The sequence below is a fragment of the Ranitomeya variabilis genome, chromosome 1 (assembly GCF_051348905.1).
Source record: "Ranitomeya variabilis isolate aRanVar5 chromosome 1, aRanVar5.hap1, whole genome shotgun sequence".
Classification (NCBI taxonomy): Eukaryota; Metazoa; Chordata; class Amphibia; order Anura; family Dendrobatidae; genus Ranitomeya; species Ranitomeya variabilis.
This window is the reverse complement of record NC_135232.1, coordinates 13,454,838-13,474,282: the sequence shown is the minus strand read 5'-3', so window position 1 is coordinate 13,474,282 and position 19,445 is coordinate 13,454,838. Positions and strand designations below refer to the sequence as shown.

The 19,445-nt window shown below is 46.9% G+C and overlaps 2 protein-coding genes across 3 annotated transcripts in view; both read left to right on the top strand.

The window, feature by feature from the left end:
* Positions 1-19,445, top strand: part of LOC143793392 (gastrula zinc finger protein XlCGF66.1-like) — a 438,535-nt gene that overhangs the window by 256,904 nt on the left and 162,186 nt on the right. The window lies entirely within an intron of this gene.
* Positions 1-19,445, top strand: part of LOC143793540 (uncharacterized) — an 83,316-nt gene that overhangs the window by 5,152 nt on the left and 58,719 nt on the right. For both annotated transcript variants that reach the window (XM_077280600.1, XM_077280599.1), the window contains exon 2: positions 14,841-14,958. In XM_077280600.1, the coding sequence (XP_077136715.1) occupies positions 14,892-14,958 (67 nt within the window). In that variant the 5' untranslated portion in view covers positions 14,841-14,891. The remainder of the gene's footprint in view (positions 1-14,840; positions 14,959-19,445) is intronic.

The window sequence follows — 19,445 nt, the reverse complement described above, 5'->3', positions numbered from 1 at the left end:
TTGCAGTCGCCGTTATACGGTTAATAACAGTGATCGCAACACTGGGGTCAGTAAAAACCGACCAGAATCATGTTGTCTGGGGTCTCAGCTACCCCCGGCAGCCGAGACCCTGGAGAATTTCTGACTCTGGAGGGCGCTATACACTTCTTCCTGTGGTTTGAGTACCCTTAACTGCCGCCTTTTAAAAGGCGTATCGTGGTCGTTAAGGGGTTAATGTTATGTTAAATGTTTATACTCTGATTATTATTAGACAGTTACTTCTCCCTCTATATCTGATAATTCCGTATTTAGTATTCGCTCTATAAGTGTTATTGATAGAAGTGATAGCACCGGGCGCTGTCTCTATATAGAGGGTCTGTGGGGGGAGTTGTGTTTTGTTATGTAGTGGAAACCTGTATGGAAAGTTATAGGAGAAGCTCAGGAGGTGTCACACATCTACCAGCTATCATCACATCAGAGACAAGAGCAGGAGCCGCGTCTGTCCGTGTCCGATCCTTGTCTGGTCTCAGGTCCCGGTCACAGAGAGGAGAGAGCGGGAGGAATGGCTTCTTACATCACCAGTCAGAGAGGATTGTACTTGTGAACAGCAAGGTGGTAAATGATGTCTCTATATAGAGGGTCTGTGTGTTCTACAATCCTTTGTCTCCGAGTATAGTAATCTGGGGAGAACTGGTCTGATAATAATTTCCCACCATAAATCTCTCCTCCCTCAGGTAATGTGATGTAAGAAGCCTTTCCTCCCGCTCTCTCATCTCTGTAATAAAGACTTGTGACCGGGACCTGAGACCAGACAAGGATCGGACACGGACAGACACCGGCTGTGGGTATTTTCTTGTCTCCGATGCATTGTATTTATTTTATTTCATTTTAAATTTGGAGCAATAATGGAAGATCTGGAGATCGCTTGTATCTCAGCCGAAATTACCGTATTTTTTCAGACAATAAGACGCACCTAGGTTTTAGAGGAGGAAATTAGGAATAAAGATCCTGAAGCAAAAAATGTGGTCAATTCTGTACTTAATATCCCCTATCCTGGTAAATAAGGTTCCCTCATCCCTATCCTGATACACATGGCCCCTCATTCATATCCTGGTATGATTGGCCCCATCAGAAAAGATTAAAAAAACCAAACCATTCCACTTCCTTCCTCCGCTCCCTCGCAGCGTCCTACTCCGTTGCCAGCAGCTGATTAATGCTTGTAAGCAGCACATGGCAGGGACGTCACAAGCAGAGCACAGCTGCCGGAATACTCACCGGGACTGTTCATCGCAGAGAGCAGTGAGTATTCATTACTCTTCAGTAGCGCGCACTGTCAGCCGGAGCCTTCCTGCTGCTGCCGGCGGTCTCGTCCCTGCCATGTGCTGCTTACAAGCATTAAGCGTCTGCCGGCACTGGAGCAGGACGCTGCGAGGGAGCGCCAAAAAGAAATGAATATTCATTGCCCTCCACTCCCATGGACATGGAATGCATTGAATATTCATTTCTCTTTAGCAGCGGCACAGGAGTTAGCCGCATCTGCTGGCTCCTGCCTCTGTGACCCTCTGCTCTGCCAAAACCGCTCCCCACCTCTCCACCCCAGACAAAGCCGGTATATCCGGACTATAAGATGCACTCCCCATTTTTCTCCACATTTTGGTAGGAAAAAGTCTTAAAGTCCGAAAAATACGGTAGCTCTCCTTGGAAGGGACTATAGCAACAGGGATGTACAGCATCTCCTCATCTCACAGCCTCCGCTGGCAGTGTAGTTATCGCGGTGACCGTCCCCCTCTGGTGGTATAGTTACCATGGTGACCGACCTCTGCTGGCAGTGTAGTTACCACATTGACCGTCCTCTGCTGGAGGTGTAGTTACCACGGTGACCGGCCCTCTGCTGGTGATATAGTTTCCTCGGTGACCGTCCTCCGCCTACGAGGCTCATTATGAGCAGTGAGATCGGCGGAGGAGGCTGCGGTGGAGTTTTGTGGCTTTTCCTCCAGATTCTTCCTGATAAATGTTTGATATTTGGCAGAATTTAGTGATTGTCGTTCTCTCGTCCCCTGTGATTTCCATCTTCTCCTTCATCATGAAGACGCCGGCAGGACGAGATCCCTCCAGCTGGAACTGGACTTGGGCTCATCAAATACATCCTGGAAATCTGACCAAAACTCAGGAATTTCAGAAGAGGGGGAAGAGGAGATTGACATCAAAGGAACATCATTATGAACCCCCTGGCAACCCCAACTAGTCACAGACATAGACTTCCAATCCAACACAGGATTATGTACCTGCAACCATGGAAAACCCAGCACGATAGCATCATGCAAATTATGCAACACCAGAAAACGACAATCTTCCTGATGGGCTGGCGCCATGCACATGGTCACCTGTGTCCAAAACTGGGGCTTATTTTTAGCCAAAGGTGTAGCATCAATGCCCCTTAAAGGAATAGGGTTCTGCAAAGACTGCAAGGGGAAACCACAACGCCTGGCAAACTCAAAGTCCATTAAGTTTAAGGCGGCGCCTGAATCCACAAACGCCATGACAGAAAATGATGACAATGAGCAGATCAAGGACACAGATAAAAGAAATTTAGGTTGTACAGTACTGATGGTAAATGACCTAGCGATCCTCTTTGTCCGCTTAGGGCAGACTGAAATAACATGAGAAGCGTCACCACAATAATAACACAACTTATTCTGATGTCTGAATCCTTGTTGTTCCATTCTAGACAGAATCCTATCACACTGCATTGGCTCAGGCATCTGCTCTGAGGACAACGCCACAGTGCGCACAGTTCTGCGCTCCCGCAAGCGCCGATCAATCTGAATGGCCAGAGACATAGAATCACTCAGACTGACAGGCGTGGGAAACCCCACCATAACATCTTTAACGGATTCAGAAAGACCCTTTCTGAAAATTGCCGCCAAAGCATCATCATTCCATTTAGTCAACACAGACCATTTTCTAAATTTCTGACAATACAATTCTGCCGCTTCTTGACCATGAGACAGGGCCAACAAGGTCTTCTCAGCTTGATCCACAGAATTTGGTTTATCATATAATAATCCTAAAGCTTGAAGAAAGGCGTCTACATTAAGCAAGGCCGGATTCCCAGATTCCAGGGAAAAGGCCCAATCCTGAGGATCGCCACGAAGCAGGGAGATGACAATGTTAACCTGCTGAATGGAATCACCAGAGGATCGAGGTCTCAGAGCAAAAAACAGTTTACAGTTGTTTTTAAAACTCAAAAATTTGGACCTGTCCCCAAAAAACAAATCAGGAGTAGGAATCTTAGGCTCTAAAACCGGAGTCTGAACAATATAATCCGAAATACCCTGTACCCTAGCAGCAAGCTGGCCTACACGAGAAGCCAATCCCTGAATATCCATGCTAGCACCAGACTCCTCAGCCACCCAGGGAAAAAGAGGGAAAGAAACACAAAGCAGGCTGCAGAAAAATGGCTCAACACCTTTCTTCCCTTCTTCTGAGATGCATTTAACTCATTGTAGGCCAGTTGTACTGTTATGATCTGGTGACCTTGGAGCCGCATGGACTTTCTCTGGAGTAGGTGGAACCTATACTGACCGCAATCCCTAAACTGACACCGCAACTAGAAGTAGCCGTGGGGTGTACCTAACACATCCTAGACACCTCGACACAGCCGGAGGACTAAATACCCCTATAGATGGAAATGGGAATTCTATCTTGCCTCAGAGCAGTACCCCAAAGGATAGGCAGCCCCCCACAAATATTGACTGTGAGTATAAGAGGAAAGACTCACACAGGCAGAAAAACAGGATTTAGCAAAAGAGACCACTCTAGCTAAATAGAAAAGGATAGGACAGAATACTAAGCGGCCAGTATTAAAATCCTAAAAATATCCACAGCAGATAATACAAAAATTCCACCATCTAACTAAGACATGGAATGTATATCTGCATCTCCAGAGAATCCAACTAGACTGAATAAATCCAAACACAGTCAAAGCTGGACTAAGAAAAACAATGAATAGCAATGAATTGAAAAGCACACTGCATGTGTGCTGAGAAACAAAACCAGACACTTATCTTTGCTGATTTTGGCAGCAGGGCAGGAGGAACCAGACAGAGATGCAAAACCTCCAAGAACAATGGCAAACTGGCAATGACTAATGAATCCTGCAGACCTAAATAGCCCAGTCAGAGCTGCAATCAGCAGAGACACCTGCCCAGGATTGCAATCCAGGGACAACTGCATTACCACCAACAACCACCGGAGGGAACCCAAGAGCAGAATTCACAACAGGCACTGGAGGATTCTGGGTGATGAGCGGAGAGGTGACTGCTGGGATATTATACAGGACAGCACTGGAGGATTCTGGGTGATGAGCGGAGAGGTGACTGCTATGACATTATACAGCACGGAGGATTCTGGGTGATGACTGTGTCGTTGTTGTCAGGTTCCTATAAGGTGTCAGGACGTCGCTGTCTATCTCTCCATGGAGGAGTGGGAGTATCTAGAAGGACACCAGGATCGGTACCAGGATGTGCTGATGGAGGAGCTCCGGCCTCTTACACCACGAGGTGAGAGGAAACCTTCCCCTGACATCAGATTGTCTCTTCAGCGTTGGTCGGTTGCTATTAGTGATGCAGCCACAGATATTTCTGTGCTGTGGTCACTTACTACTACTCCCATCATCTCGTCATCACATGACACAATCTATTCCATGACTGTGTGTCTCGTACAGATGGATCCAGGAGGAGAAATCCACCAGAGAGATGTCCTCTGTATCCCCAGGACTGTCCGGAGGAGAATCACAACATCCCGGAGGATCATCAGGTAGACGGTGCTGAGCCCTGTACCGGATCTGTATATGGGGGGACATTTCTGATCGAGGTCATAATGTCACAGATTTTGGTGGTGTCTTGTATTCTTTTTATTATGATTATTATTTATTTATATAGCACCATTGATTCCATGGTGCTGTATATGAGCAGGAGTTACATACAAGTTACAGATATTACAGCAAACTAACAATGACAGACTGATACAGAGGGGCGAGGATCCTGCCCTTGCCGGCTTACATTCTACAGGATGGTGGGGAAGGAGACAATAGGTTGAGAGTTGCAGGAGCTCCGGTGTTGGTGAGGCGGTAGCTCCGGTAGTGGTGAGGAGGCAGCGGGGTCAGTGCAGGCTGTAGGCTTTCCTGAAGAGATGGGTTTTCAGGTTCCGTCTGAAGGATCCGAATGTGGTTGATAGTCGGACGTGTTGGGGCAGAGAATTACAGAGGATGGGGGATATTCAGGAGAAGTCTTGGAGGCGGTTGGGTGAGGAGCGAATAAGTGTGGAGGAGAGAAGGAGGTCTTGGGAGGACCGGAGATTACGTGAGGGAAGATATCGAGAGATTAGTTAAGAGATATATGGAGGAGACAGGTTATGGATGGCTTTGTAGGTTTGTATTAGTAATTTGAACTGGATAAGCTGAGGGAGCCAGTGAAGAGATTTGCAGAGGGGGGAAACGGAGGAGTAGTGAGGAGAGAGATGGATTAGTCGGGCAGCAGAGTTAAGGATGGACTGGAGAGGTGCAAGGTTGTTGGCATGGAGGCCACAGAAAAGGATGTTGCAGTAGTCAAGGCGGGAGATGATGAGGGCATGCACAACCATTTTAGTAGATTGATGGTTGAGGAAAGAACGGATTCTGGAGATATTTTTGAGCTGGAGGCGACAGGAGGTGGAAAGAGCTTGGATGTGCGGTTTGAAGGACAGGGCAGAGTCAAGGGTTACTCCGAGGCAGCGGACTTCCGGCACGGGGGAAAGCGTGATGTCGTTAATTGTGATAGATAGGTCAGGTAAGGAAGATCTATGAGATGGAAGAAAGATGATGAGTTCAGGTTTGTCCACATTGAGTTTGAGGAAGCGAGAGGAGAAGGAAGAGGATATGTGTTGTGAATTTGGTTTGTGGGCTCCCCCGGTGGTCTGTTATGGTAGTGCCTCTTATGTGCCTTCCTCCATCTCTGATTACCTGTCGCCACCCTTTAGGGGAGTTTCCTATTTAAGGCTGCTTGGCTGTTAGTCATATGCCGGCCAACAATGTATCAGTAGCATTCTGTTGCATTCTCCTGCCTCAAGTTCCAGTTCAGCTAAGTTACATTTTGTTTCTTGTTAATGCTATTTTTGTCCAGCTATCTGCAATGTGACTCTTCAGTGCTGGAAGCTCTTGTGGACGGAAAATTACTACTCCAGTGGCATGAGTTGTCACTGGAGTTCAAGGTAATTTCTGGATGGTGTTTTTGAGTAGTGTTTTTTAAGTTGACCGTGAAGTAACTCTTTCCTGTCCTTCTGCTATCTAGTAAGCGGACCTCACTGTGCTAAATCTGCTGTTCATCCTACGTATGTCATTTCCTCTGAACTCACCGTCAATATCTGTGGGGGGCTACTATCACCTTTTGGGGTTCACTACTGGAGGTAAGGCAGGCCTGTATATTCCTCTTATAGGGGTAGTTAGATCTCCGGCTGGCGCGTGGTGTCTAGGGCATCGTAGGTACATCCCCTGGCTACTTCCAGTGTTGTGTCAGGTTCAGGTCACGGTCAACTTTAGTTTCCATCACCCGAGAGCTAGTCCGTTTTGTATTTTTATTTCCCTGGTCATTGGGGTAACCACAACAGTTTGGCCGGCCAATAAAAATCTATGTGTTAAAATATGCACTAAAGCAGGAAAGGAGGAGAAAAGGTTTTTTTTTTTTTTTTTTTCTGTGTTGGAAAGTGCACCCTGGTTGCTCATTTGTATTTCTTGCTTAAACTGCAGTCTTCAGCCTTTTTTTTTTTCTCCTCTCCTCTTAACCTCTGAATGGCTTGGGTTACACCCATTTGAATCATGGATTCACAGAGTTTAGTTGCAGGTTTGAATATCCTTGCGACAAAAGTACAGAACTTACAAGATTTTGTTATACGTGCTCCAATGTCTGAACCTAAGATTCCTCTGCCTGAATACTTTACCGGAGACAGATCCCGGTTTTTGAGTTTTAGAGAAAATTGCAAATTATTTTTGTCTCTGAGATCTCACTCTGCTGGTGATCATATACAACAAGTTAAAATTGTTATTTCTCTACTGCGCGGCGACCCACAAAGTTGGGCATTTGCATTGTCGCCAGGGGATCCTGCGTTGTTAAATGTAGATGCGTTTTTCCAGGCTTTGGGGTTGCTTTATGAAGAACCTAATCTAGAGATTTTGGCTGAGAAAGCCTTGATAGCTCTTTCCCAAGGGCAAGAGGAAGCTGAGATATACTGCCAGAAATTCCGTAAATGGTCGGTGCTTACTAAATGGAATGAGTGCGCTCTAGCAGCTAATTTCAGAGAAGGTCTCTCTGATGCCGTGAAGGATGTCATGGTGGGGTTCCCTGTACCTACAGGTCTGAATGATGCCATGAAATTGGCTATCCAGATTGATCGGCGTTTGCGGGAGCGCAAATCTGTGCACCATATGGCGGTGTCTTCTGAGGAAAAAACTGTGCACCATATGGCGGTATCTTCTGAGCAAAAACCTGTGCACCATATGGCGGTGTCTTCTGAGCAAAGACCTGTGCACCATTTGGCGGTGACCTCTGAAAAGGCACTAGAGAATATGCAATGCGATCGTGTTTTGTCTAGAGGCGAACGTCAGAATTACAGGCGCAAAAATGGGTTGTGCTTCTACTGTGGAGATCCAGCTCATGTTATATCAGCATGCTCTAAACGTATAAATAAGCTTGATAAAAAGGTTGATAAAAAGGTTGATAAATCTTTTTCCACAGGTACCTTGCAGTCAAAATTTCTTTTGTCCGTGACATTGATTTGTACCTTGTCATCTGTTACTGTGAATGCTTATGTGGATTCTGGCGCCGCTCTGAGTCTCATGGATTGGTCCTTTGCCAAGCGTTGTGGGTTTGATTTGGAGCCGTTGGAAGTTTCTATCCCCCTGAAGGGTATTGATTCTACACCTCTGGCTAGCAATAAACCACAATATTGGACACAAGTGACTATGCGTCTTACCCCAGACCATCAGGAGATTATTCGTTTCCTTGTGTTATACAACCTACATGATGTCTTAGTGCTTGGATTACCATGGTTACAGATTCATAATCCCGTCTTGGACTGGAAATCTATGTCTGTGTTGAGCTGGGGATGTCGGGGTATTCATGGGGATGCTCCTTTGGTTCCCATTTCTTCATCTACTCCCTCTGAGATCCCAGCATTTCTGTCAGATTTTTATGATGTCTTTCAAGAACCTAAAATTGATTCTCTCCCTCCTCACAGAGAGTGTGACTGCGCTATTGAATTGATCCCCGGTAGTAAATTTCCTAAGGGTCGCTTATTTAATTTGTCTGTACCTGAACATACTGCTATGCGGGAGTATATCAGAGAATCTTTGGAAAAGGGCCATATTCGCCCCTCGTTGTCTCCACTAGGGGCAGGATTTTTCTTTGTAGGTAAAAAGGATGGTTCATTGAGACCTTGTATCGACTATCGACTTTTGAATAAGATTACAATTAAATACCAGTACCCGTTACCTTTACTGACTGATCTGTTTGCTCGCATAAAGGGGGCGAAGTGGTTCACTAAGATCGATCTACGTGGTGCGTATAATTTGGTGCGGATTAAGCAGGGGGATGAGTGGAAGACCGCATTTAATACGCCTGAAGGCCATTTCGAGTATTTGGTAATGCCTTTCGGTCTCGCGAATGCCCCTTCCGTTTTTCAGTCCTTTATGCACGATATTTTCCGTGAATATCTGGATAAGTTTATGATTGTGTATTTGGATGATATTCTTGTTTTTTCGGAAGACTGGGAATCTCACGTCCAACAAGTCAGGAGAGTTTTTCAGGTTTTGCGAGCTAATTCTCTTTTTGTAAAAGGCTCAAAGTGTAGTTTTGGAGTTCAGAGAATTTCCTTTCTGGGATATATTTTTTCCCCTTCATCTATGGAGATGGACCCTGTCAAGGTTCAGGCTATTTGCGATTGGATACAACCTACTTCTTTGAAGAATCTGCAGAAGTTCTTGGGTTTTGCTAATTTCTATCGCCGATTTATAGCGGGTTTTTCTGCCATTGCTAAACCTTTGACTGATTTGACCAAAAAGGGTGCTGATGTTGCTAATTGGTCCTCTGCGGCTGTGGAGGCCTTTCAGGAGCTTAAGCGCCGCTTTTCTTCCGCTCCTGTGTTGCGCCAGCCTGATGTGTTGCTTCCGTTCCAGGTTGAAGTAGATGCTTCGGAGATCGGAGCAGGTGCAGTTTTGTCGCAGAAAGATCCTGACTGCTCAGTGATGAGACCATGTGCGTTTTTTTCCCGAAAGTTTTCGCCCGCTGAGCGAAATTATGATGTGGGAAATCGGGAACTTCTGGCCATGAAGTGGGCGTTTGAGGAGTGGCGTCATTGGCTTGAGGGTGCTAGACACCAGGTGGTGGTCCTCACTGACCACAAGAATCTAATTTATCTTGAATCGGCCAGGCGTCTGAATCCTAGACAGGCGCGCTGGTCGTTGTTTTTCTCCCGATTTAACTTTGTGGTGTCATATTTGCCTGGGTCTAAGAATGTGAGGGCGGATGCTCTCTCTAGGAGTTTTGAGCCTGACTCGCCTGGTGATTCCGAACCTACCGGCATCCTGAAGGATGGGGTGATATTGTCAGCTGTCTCCCCAGACCTGCGGCGTTCTTTGCAGGAGTTTCAGGTGGATAGGCCTGATCGCTGTCCGCCTGGTAGACTGTTTGTCCCTGATGATTGGACCAGTAGAGTTATCTCGGAGGTTCATTCTTCCGCGTTGACAGGTCATCCTGGAATTTTTGGCACCAGGGATTTGGTGTCTAGGTCATTCTGGTGGCCTTCTTTGTCTCGAGATGTGCGCATGTTTGTGCAGTCTTGTGATGTTTGTGCTCGGGCCAAGCCCTGCTGTTCTAGGGCCAGTGGGTTGTTGTTACCCTTGCCTATTCCTAAGAGGCCTTGGACGCACATCTCTATGGACTTTATTTCTGACCTTCCGGTTTCTCGTAGGATGTCTGTCATCTGGGTGATTTGTGACCGTTTTTCCAAGATGGTTCATTTGGTACCTTTGCCCAAATTGCCCTCCTCCTCTGACTTGGTTCCTCTATTTTTTCAGAATGTGGTGCGTTTGCATGGTATTCCTGAGAATATAGTGTCTGACAGGGGTACTCAGTTTGTGTCTAGATTCTGGCGGACGTTCTGTGCCAGGATGGGCATCGATTTGTCTTTTTCGTCTGCATTCCATCCTCAGACTAATGGCCAGACTGAGCGTACTAATCAGACCTTGGAGACTTACTTGAGGTGTTTTGTGTCCGCTGATCAGGATGATTGGCTTGACTTTTTGCCATTGGCAGAGTTTGCCCTTAACAATCGGGCCAGTTCTGCCACTTTGGTTTCTCCATTTTTTTGTAATTCAGGGTTTCACCCTCGGTTTTCGTCCGGTCAATTGGAGTCTTCGGATTGTCCTGGAGTGGATGCTGTGGTTGATAGGATGCATCGGATTTGGGGACAGGTTGTGGACAATCTGAAGTTGTCCCAGGAGAAGACTCAACAGTTCACTAATCGTCATCGGCGTATTGGTCCTCGTCTTTGTGTTGGGGACCTGGTGTGGCTATCTTCTCGATTTGTTCCTATGAAGGTCTCGTCTCCTAAGTTTAAGCCTCGGTTTATCGGCCCTTATAGGATTCTGGAGGTTCTTAATCCTGTGTCCTTTCGTTTGGACCTCCCAGCATCTTTTACTATCCATAATGTTTTCCATCGGTCATTATTGCGGAGGTATGAGGTACCGGTTGTTCCTTCTGCTGATCCACCTGCTCCTGTGTTGGTTGAGGGTGAATTGGAGTATGTGGTGGAAAAGATCTTGGACTCCCGTGTTTCCAGACGGAAACTTCAGTATCTGGTTAAGTGGAAGGGTTATGGCCAGGAGGATAACTCTTGGGTGACAGCATCCGATGTTCATGCTCCCGATTTGGTTCATGCATTTCATAGTGCTCATCCAGATCGCCCTGGTGGTTCTGGTGAGGGTTCGGTGCCCCCTCCTTAAGGGGGGGGTACTGTTGTGAATTTGGTTTGTTGGCTCCCCCGGTGGTCTGTTATGGTAGTGCCTCTTATGTGCCTTCCTCCATCTCTGATTACCTGTCGCCACCCTTTAGGGGAGTTTCCTATTTAAGGCTGCTTGGCTGTTAGTCATATGCCGGCCAACAATGTATCAGTAGCATTCTGTTGCATTCTCCTGCCTCAAGTTCCAGTTCAGCTAAGTTACATTTTGTTTCTTGTTAATGCTATTTTTGTCCAGCTATCTGCAATGTGACTCTTCAGTGCTGGAAGCTCTTGTGGACGGAAAATTACTACTCCAGTGGCATGAGTTGTCACTGGAGTTCAAGGTAATTTCTGGATGGTGTTTTTGAGTAGTGTTTTTTAAGTTGACCGTGAAGTAACTCTTTCCTGTCCTTCTGCTATCTAGTAAGCGGACCTCACTGTGCTAAATCTGCTGTTCATCCTACGTATGTCATTTCCTCTGAACTCACCGTCAATATCTGTGGGGGGCTACTATCACCTTTTGGGGTTCACTACTGGAGGTAAGGCAGGCCTGTATATTCCTCTTATAGGGGTAGTTAGATCTCCGGCTGGCGCGTGGTGTCTAGGGCATCGTAGGTACATCCCCTGGCTACTTCCAGTGTTGTGTCAGGTTCAGGTCACGGTCAACTTTAGTTTCCATCACCCGAGAGCTAGTCCGTTTTGTATTTTTATTTCCCTGGTCATTGGGGTAACCACAACAGATATGGCTGATAGACACTCTGGGATTTTGGACAGCAGGGAGGTGACGTCTGGGCCAGAAAGGTGGATCTGAGAGTCATCAGCATAAAGGTGGTACTGGAATCCATGGGACTTTTTGAGTTGTCCCAGGCCAAGTGTATAGATTGAGAAGAGTAAGGGTCCTTGAACAGAGCCTTGGGGGACTCAAACAGAGAGAGGGTGGGATGAGGAGGTAGTGTGGGAGTGGGAGACGCTGAATGTGCAGTTGGAAAGGTACGAGGCGATCCAGGATAGGGCGAGGTCTTTGATGCCAGAGGAGGAGAGGATCTGTAGTAGGAGGCAGTGGTCAACTGTGTCGAAAGCAGAGGACAGGTCTAGAAGGAGGAGTACAGAGTATTGTCCGTTAGCTTTGGCTGTAAGTAGGTCATTAGTGATTTTGGTCAGGGCTGTCTCAGTTGAGTGATGGGGCGGAAGCCAGATTGTAGATTGTCAAAGAGCAAGTTAGATGAGAGGTGAGAGGAAAGTTCAGCGTGGACGTGCTGCTCCAGTAGTTTGGAAGCGAATGGGAGCAGCGATATTGGGCGATAGCTGGACATAGCTGTTGGATCGAGGGTTGGCTTTTTAAGGATAGGCGTGATTGTGGCATGTTTGAAAGCAGAGGGGAAGGTGCCAGAAGTTGGCTGAAGAGGTGGGTTAGGGATGGGATAAGAGTGGTGGGGAGATTGGGCAGGAGGTCGGATGGGATGGGGTCGAGCGCACAGGTGGTGAGGTGCGATTTGGAGGGGAGACAATTAAGCCCCCCTTCAGTGATGTTGGATAGGGAGGTTATGGGGTTTGGGAATTGGTCTGGTATACAAAGGGGTTGTGGTGGTTGAACAATGAAGACTTGCCTTGTTTGGTCGATCTTATTTTTAAACTGTGTGGCAAAGTCCTCAGCAGAGATGAGGTGGGTTGGAGGGGGCAGTGGGGGGTGGAGGAGGGAGTTAAAGGTTTTGAATAACTGTTTGGGGTTGTAGGATAGGGAAGATACGAGGGTTGTGAAGTAGGCCTGTTTAGCAGAGGTGAGAGTAGATTTGAAAGCGAGTGTTGCCTGTTTGAATGCAGTGAAGTCATCTTGCGAATTTGTTTTCTTCAAATGCCGCTCTGCAACCCTGGACACTTGCCGGAGCTTTTTAGTGGTGTTATTGTGCCAAGGTTGTCTATTGATATGTTGCACTCTGCCATGAACGAGAGGGGAAACTGTGTCAATAGCTGATGCGAGAGTGGCATTGTAGAAATCAGTGGCACTGTCTGTCGTGGAGTGAGGATATGGATGCCAGTGGTAGGATAGAGTCAGAGAGTGCGTAGGTGTCTAGGTGTGCAAGGTTTCTGTGGGGGTGCGCATGTTGCTGGACATGGGTCACCGGTGAGGAGAATAGGGATAAGAAGGTGAGCAGATGGTGGTCGGATAGAGGGAGAGGGGAGGTGGTGAAGTTACATAGAGAGCAGAGACGGGTGAAGACCAGGTCTAGGGTATGTCCGTCTGTGTGGGTGGCTGAGGAGGACCACTAAGTCCTAAAGATGAAGTAAGGGACAGAAGTTTGGAGGCTGTTGACTGAAGGTTATCAGTTGGGATGTTGAAGTCACTCATCATGATAGTGGAAATATCAGTGTAAAGAAAGTGAAGAAGCCAGGTGGAGAATTGGTCAGTAAAGGCAGTGGCCGGGCCCGGAGGCCGGTATATGACGGCCACTTGGAGGTTGGAGGGAGAGTAGATGCGGACAGAGTGGACTTCAAAAGAGGGGAGGATAAGGGAGGGTAGAGGTGGGATTATGTTAAAGGTGCAGTTTGAAGAAAGGAGAAGACCCACTCCTCCACCATGTCTGTTGGCAGGGCGAGGGGTGTGGGTGAAATGGAGGCCGCAGTAACACAGCGCAGCTGGGGAGGCTGTGTCAGAGGGTGTCAGCCATGTTTCTGTGAGGCCGAGGAAGGCAAGCTTGTGGGAGAGAAAAAGGTCATGAATCACATGAAGCTTATTGCAGATTGAGCGGGCATTCCAGAGTGCTCCAGAGAGAGGGAGCAGGGGGGTGGGCATCAGGGGCACGAGTTTTATGTTGGAAAGATTGCGGTAGTTCATATTAGATAGGGAGCGGTAGGAGGGGGTAGTAATGGGAGGTATAAGCTGTGGGGGTCCAGGGTTGGGAGATATGTCGCCAGCAGTGATGAGAAGCAGAGAAAGGGAGAGCAGGTGGGAGAAGGAGAGTGGGCGTCTTGTTTTATGTTTTATTAGGACAGATTTGAGGTTGAGGCGCAGGTCAGCAGAGGAGGTCAGGTGGGGAGGAAAGAAGGAAGAGGAGATGATTATTTGGTTAGAAGGTGCTGGGGTTTGTGGATAGCAAAGGAGAGAGGATTAGTGGAGCAAACACTGTAAGGACATATGTAAACATGGTGGAGTAAGATGGGTTAATAGCAAAGCTAGATCTGAGTAAAAAGAAGTGCTTAGCAGACATACCCAAAGACAGATGCATAGAGTGGGGTCCTGACTCCTGCCGTTGAAATAACTGCGGCGTCTCGATGCTTAGATGCCGTGATGCTTTGCTGCAGGGATGCGCGTGCCTGACCCCACACGCGTGCACCCCTTAAGATGCTACTAAATTTATAGGACTGAGCAAAGGATCAGGTGAGAGGGATTGTGGGACCTTATTTGGGATAAATTAGCAATTGGCCAACACCCCAGGGGAAGTTACATGATCAAAGGCACTGGCCCTTACTGCAACCATATGCGGTAACACCTTGCATCCGATAATATTTCCTGTGACCCCAGCATGGATGTACAGCAGTAAGTATTTAATTCAATGTAGCAAATGAATTTAGCAAACATTCAGCAGGCACTGTTATATACCATGAAAGGAATTGTTGCAGGATGATAGGCACCAGATGACAGGAAGCAGAGATTGTACCTGTGTGAAGAGAGGAGATGGATGTTAATTCCCGGACGTTGAAATAACTGTGGCGTCTCGATGCTTAGCTGTGTGATGCTTTGCTGCAGGGATGCGTGTACCTGACCCCACACGCGTGCACCCCTCAAGATGCTACTAAATGTGTTGTGCTGATTGTTACAACTGATATATCAGGAGGAAGATCCGACTAAGAATAAAGTGAAGGAAGAGACAGAAGAAGAAGCGATGATGATGGAGGATCAGCCGTGTGTGACTGACGGGAAGGAGGAGATTCCGGGAGATGTTTCCACAGGTATGTAATAATGACCGGCGCGTGTGTGATGATGACCGGCATGTGATATTGTAGTAAAATCTCTGATATGGATGGAAACGGAGCTCAAGTGACATGGGAACAACATGGGGAAGACGCCTGGACACATCTATGACTCCCAGGTCACTACTGCGAACAATGTTGTCAATGAGTATTGCGCCACTTTTATGGACTGACAATAAAACATACAAAACCGCAGGTAGGTTAGAAGGTTAGGAAACATCCTTTCCTGTATGACTTGTTTATATGGCAAAATTAATAGGAGAGTAAAAACCCTCCTCCACCCCTTAGGCTATGTTCACACTGTTTTTACTGCATTTTTGCGCTTTTTCAATGGTGAAAAAACACTGTAAAATCACTGAAAGAATTCACATCCTACTTCTTTTAAAAAAGCAGCAGTTTTCCATTTGTCAAGAAAAAAAAAGGAATTGTGTGCATGAGATTTCTGAATTTTTGGGACTCTGTTATGGACCTGGTGGTTAGGAGCACCTGGAATGACCTGATGGTTAAACTAGAAAACTTTAGGACAAGCTCTGGGGAAGTGGGAACTCTACTGACCGCAACCCTGATCCTATCACACACACTAGAAATAGCCATGGAGCGTACCTAACTCTCCCTAGATGCCTCTTCACAGCCTAAGAGCTAACTACCCCTAAAGGTAGAAATAAAGCCTTACCTTGCCTCAGAGAAATTCCCCAAAGTAAAAGGCAGCCCCCCACAAATATTGACGGTGAGTTAAGAGGAAAGTACAAACATAGAAATGAAACAGATTTTAGCAAAGGAGGCCCATCTTACTAAATAGTCAGAGGATAGGTAAGGGAACTTTGCGGTCAGTACAAAAAACTACAAAAAACCACGCAGAGTGTGCAAAAAGATCTCCACACCGACTCACGGTGTGAAGGTGCAGCTCTGCACCCCCAGAGCCTCCAGCTAGCAAGGAAATATCATGATAGCAAGCTGGACTAGAACTTAGTATGTACTAAGAAATATATTCAAAACACAATGAACAACAAATGAGCTAGCAGGGACTTAGCTTCTGCTGAAGTAGACAGGTCATCAAAGAAATCTAAGAGAGATCTGAACCAGTACTGAGACATTGACAGCTGGCATGAAGTAACGATCTGAGTGGAGTTAAATAGGAAGCCAGCAAAGCAATAAACGAGGACAGCTGGGAAAGTGACCTCAAGGACCAGCAGTTCCACTCAAGGCCACCAGAGGGTGTCCAAGAACAGAACTCACCAAAGTACCATTCATGACCACAGGAGGGAGCCCGAGAACGGAATTCACAACAGTACCCCCCCTTGAGGAGGGGTCACCGAACCGTCACCAGAGCCCCCCGGCCGATCGGGACGAGCCAAATGAAAGGCACGAACTAAATCGGTAGCATGGACATCGGAGGCAACAACCCAGGAATTATCCTCCTGACCATAGCCCTTCCATTTAACCAGGTACTGAAGCTTCCGTCTCGAAACACGAGAATCCAAAATCTTCTCCACCACATACTCCAACTCCCCCTCGACCAACACCGGAGCAGGAGGATCAACAGAAGGAACCATAGGCGCCACGTATCTCCGCAACAACGACCTATGGAACACATTATGGATGGCAAAAGAAGCTGGAAGGACCAAACGAAATGAAACCGGATTGAGAATTTCAGAAATCTTATAAGGACCAATGAAACGAGGCTTAAACTTAGGAGAAGAAACCTTCATAGGAACATAACGAGAAGACAACCAAACCAAATCCCCAACACGAAGTCGGGGACCAACACAGCGACGGCGGTTAGCGAACCGTTGAGCCTTCTCCTGGGACAACGTCAGATTGTCCACTACGTGAGTCCAAATCTGCTGCAACCTGTCCACCACAGAATCCACACCAGGACAGTCAGAGGGCTCAACCTGCCCTGAAGAAAAACGAGGATGAAAACCAGAATTACAAAAAAAAGGCGAAACCAAAGTAGCCGAACTAGCCCGATTATTAAGGGCGCACTCAGCCAATGGCAAGAAGGTCACCCAATCATCCTGATCAGCAGAAACAAAGCATCTCAGATAGGTTTCCAAGGTCTGATTGGTTCGTTCGGTTTGGCCATTGGTCTGAGGATGGAAAGCCGAAGAAAAAGACAAATCAATGCCCATCTTAGCACAAAAGGACCGCCAAAACCTAGAAACAAACTGGGAACCTCTGTCTGACACAATGTTCTCCGGAATGCCATGCAAACGAACCACATTCTGAAAAAATAATGGAACCAAATCAGAGGAGGAGGGTAATTTAGGCAAGGGTACCAAATGGACCATCTTAGAAAAGCGATCACAAACCACCCAGATGACAGACCCTGTCTAGGATTCAACCGCTTGGCAGACTCGAGATAAGTCAGATTCTTGTGATCCGTCAAGACCACCACGCGATGTTTGGCTCCCTCAAGCCAATGTCGCCACTCCTCGAATGCCCACTTCATAGCCAACAACTCCCGATTGCCAACATCATAATTATGCTCAGCAGGCGAAAACTTTCTAGAAAAGAAGGCACATGGCTTCATCACAGAGCCAACAGAACTTCTTTGAGACAAAACAGACCCTGCTCCAATCTCAGAAGCATCAACCTTGACCTGAAAAGGAAGCGAAACATCTGGCTGACGCAACACAGGGGCTGAAGAAAAACGACGTTTCAGCTCCTGAAAAGCCTCAACGGCCGCAGAGGACCAATTCACCACATCAGCACCTTTCTTTGTCAAATCAGTCAAAGGCTTAACCACACTAGAAAAATTAGCGATAAAGCGTCGGTAAAAATTAGCAAAACCCAGGAATTTCTGAAGACTCTTCACAGATGTAGGTTGAGTCCAATCATAAATGGCCTGAACTTTAACAGGGTCCATCTCGATAGTAGAAGGGGAAAAAATGAAGCCCAAAAAGGAAACCTTCTGAACTCCAAAGAGACATTTAGACCCCTTCACAAACAAGGCATCCAAGAGAGTTCTGAACCAGTATTGAGACATTGACAGCTGGCATGAAGTAACGATCTGAGTGGAGTTAAATAGGAAGCCAGCAAAGCAATAAACGAGGACAGCTGGGAAAGCGACCTCAAGGACCAGCAGTTCCACTCAAGGCCACCAGAGGGTGTCCAAGAACAGAACTCACCAAAGTACCATTCATGACCACAGGAGGGAGCACGAGAACGGAATTCACAACAGGACTCGTAGACTGCTGAAGCCTATGCAGTAAGTGCAAGACCTATCAAAAATTAGAATTGGAATATACGTAGAATAGGGCCTCAGAAAACATTTCATTTAGAAGGAGTGGGAATTCTGAGGCCAACAACAAGGGGTCCCAGATCCAGGGGCACGGGATACAACTAGCACAAAGACCTTCAGGCATCGGACTCCATCTAAGGTGGGCGCCAGTTCCTCCTGTGTCGGCTCAGAGCATCAGGCCGCCCACAAGGCTTCAAATAAATCAAAACTGGAGGTTCAAAACATTTATTTTTTATCCTTGGAGACCTTTGCTAATGAATATTCATGAACCATGTGGGGGAACGTTCTCCAACCCATCCTGGGGGCAGAACACCACCAGTCCTTTGTCCATTTATTCACACAGGAGTTACATTTGGGTCTTTCTCCCATTGTATGATGGCATCTTTATGTTTATTATACACAGAGTTGACTCAAATCTAAGGCTTGCAGGCCGCAGCCACTTCTCCCTCCCTGCTTAAGATTATTCCGGGGGTTTTATTGCTGCCGGGGTCATGATAACTAATAGGCACATCTGTATTCCCATGTCCCTTTCCACCCTAAAATGAGTATACAGTTCATGTTTTATTTTTTTTGTTCTCCTCCTCCTACACCATATCAACAGGGTTATCATGCGGCCCTCGCAACAAATTTTTTTGAGGACCCTCAATTACACATTTTGAAGGGCCATCAGGTAGCAGGCACTCATAATTTTGTGAGTGCCATCAGGTGGCCCTCAGTCATACATTTTGTAGAGTCAGCAGGTGGATCTAACGTTAAATTCATTTTCAGGGCTACATATTTTATTTATAAAAATAACACCGTACAGTTTGCAGGCGGGAGCACAACAAACATGCTCATCCATGAGTCCCAGGAGACAAGTGATCCCACACTTGGACACTCTGAGGAGCGAGTCTTTACAATTCCATTTATTGATTCTGGCCTCTCGCCCTGCACATTTCAAGAGGGACATGAGATCGTATGTATTCATGCCAAAATATTTGAGCAGTCACGGTCAGAAGAAAACTACGGTGGGGAACCGTAATTAGATTCTCAAGTGGACGATGATGGTGATACACAGATGCCAACCAGTGATGTTAAGTCAACAAGTCGGGAGGCGGACCAGAGTGCGGAAGTGAAAGACCATTCGGTGCACGGTGAAGTCACTGACCCAACCTGGCGAGGTGCCATGCAGAGCGAGGACAGCAGTGCAGAGGTGGCGGAAGCAGCAGGACCACAACAGGCA